A 1,642-nucleotide genomic window follows, 5' to 3' on the forward strand; every position below is an offset into this window, starting at 1 on the left:
GAGGGTATAGCTGTTGAAATAGACTCCCTGCCTTGTACAATCTCAATCCTCCCAACTCCGGAGAGATCCTGAGCAGGTAGTGTTCACTTCAGGGAGGGTATGTTCAGCTGCCACACAATGAAGCCTCCACCGTCCAGATGAAAATCAGACAAACGGTGCTGAGGATTTAGTTAGCCACGCGGAGGAGACTGGGAAAGGAAATTCTATTCTCTGCCCTCTTCCTTCCGATACCTTCAGACCTAGGTGGACAATGCAATATCGACTCATCCACTGAAGCACGGTTTGCGGAGTGTGATTTAATGATCCTGGGTATTACTAGCTGAACCCCCGGACACTCAGCAACATGAACCCGCTCTTCAATAGTTCGTTGGGACACGGCAATACGTCTGTGACTTGGAGCTCCTGGTTAGTCCTGTCGCTAGGAATCCCGCAGTTAGCTATCAATCTAGTTTCTGTGGTTTGTAACTGTTCGGTAATCCTCACCATTATCTCTGCCAGGCATCAGCACAAACCCATCACCACCCTGTTCGGGAGCCTAGCCTTGTCCGACCTCCTGTTAAGCTCATCTTCCTTTTGGATCGCGCTGCTGTTCATCCAGGAGCCGCAGGAGACTGTTTTCGGCTCGAAGGAGTTGCTATATGCCTACACAATCCTTGGCATCTCCATCCTGTCTACCGTCTACAATCTGATGGCCATCGGCGTTGAGCGTTACCTAACAGTGGCGGACTGTCTGAGAGCCAGGTGTACCATCTGCCATTGGCAAACCGGGCTGGCAGCTACAGGCAGTTGGCTGGTGGCTGGCCTGTTTGGTGGACTGCCTCTGATGGGTTGGAATTGTTTGGACAGAGACGAAGCCTCGTCTGCTCTCTACCGGCCGCTCTGCATCGACTATTTGGTTTTTGTCACCATCCCCAACTGCGTACTCACTTTCACGTGTTTACTGGTCACCTACGTTGCCATCATTGTCATTTTAAAGAGACAGAAATGCATCATTGCAGCCCAAGGACACGTTAGTCCCAGGTACAGAGTGGCTGAAGCCCGTGTAGCAAGGACGAGTGTGATCATATGGATTATGACCGTGGTCTCCTATTGCCCATTCTTTTCTGGTGTGCTCTGGGATGCTCTCGATCATTCCTCTCTCCCGGAGCTTCAAATCCACGTTTACATTTTCAGAAACCTCACAGCAATCATGATAACGCTGAACTCGTTAGTTAATCCCATCGTCTATACTCACAGATTGGAAAAAAGCGGCGTTTCCTTCAGATGTCCGGTTAATAACAACATCCACTTACAGACAGTGAGGGATTCATGAATTTATCGCGGTTCCCCGGATTTCCTGACCTGACCCTGGAGAAGGAAAGACTCCCGGGAGAGAGATTCCGCGCAATTGGCAGCGGAGCTGAGTTTCAGCACCAAGGACAGCGACACACGGGACTGGGAAATACCCGCAGTCCACATCTCCTGAAGATGATAACCTCGTGTTGTGCGGTACTTTCAAATAAACCTGTTGGACTATAACCTGTTTTTGTGCGATTTTTAAATCTAAAGGTTAAAGCAGCCATCATATTGGAATTGTTGTTGTTCGCCAAGGTTTACGGGAGCTGGATAAACTCATGCTTCACCCCTAGTTCGTTCAGTCTTT

The 1,642-nt window shown here is 49.4% G+C and overlaps 1 protein-coding gene across 1 annotated transcript; it reads left to right on the forward strand.

Annotated features, from left to right (window-relative positions):
- Positions 1–343: 343 nt before the first annotated feature.
- Positions 344–1,312, forward strand: LOC140491199 (lysophosphatidic acid receptor 3-like). Its single transcript, XM_072589177.1, has one exon. It carries the CDS (start codon positions 344–346, stop codon positions 1,310–1,312), a length of 969 nt encoding a protein of 322 aa, XP_072445278.1.
- The last annotated feature ends 330 nt before the right edge of the window (positions 1,313–1,642 follow it).

This window comes from Chiloscyllium punctatum, chromosome 19, assembly GCF_047496795.1.
Source record: "Chiloscyllium punctatum isolate Juve2018m chromosome 19, sChiPun1.3, whole genome shotgun sequence".
Classification (NCBI taxonomy): domain Eukaryota; kingdom Metazoa; phylum Chordata; class Chondrichthyes; order Orectolobiformes; family Hemiscylliidae; genus Chiloscyllium; species Chiloscyllium punctatum.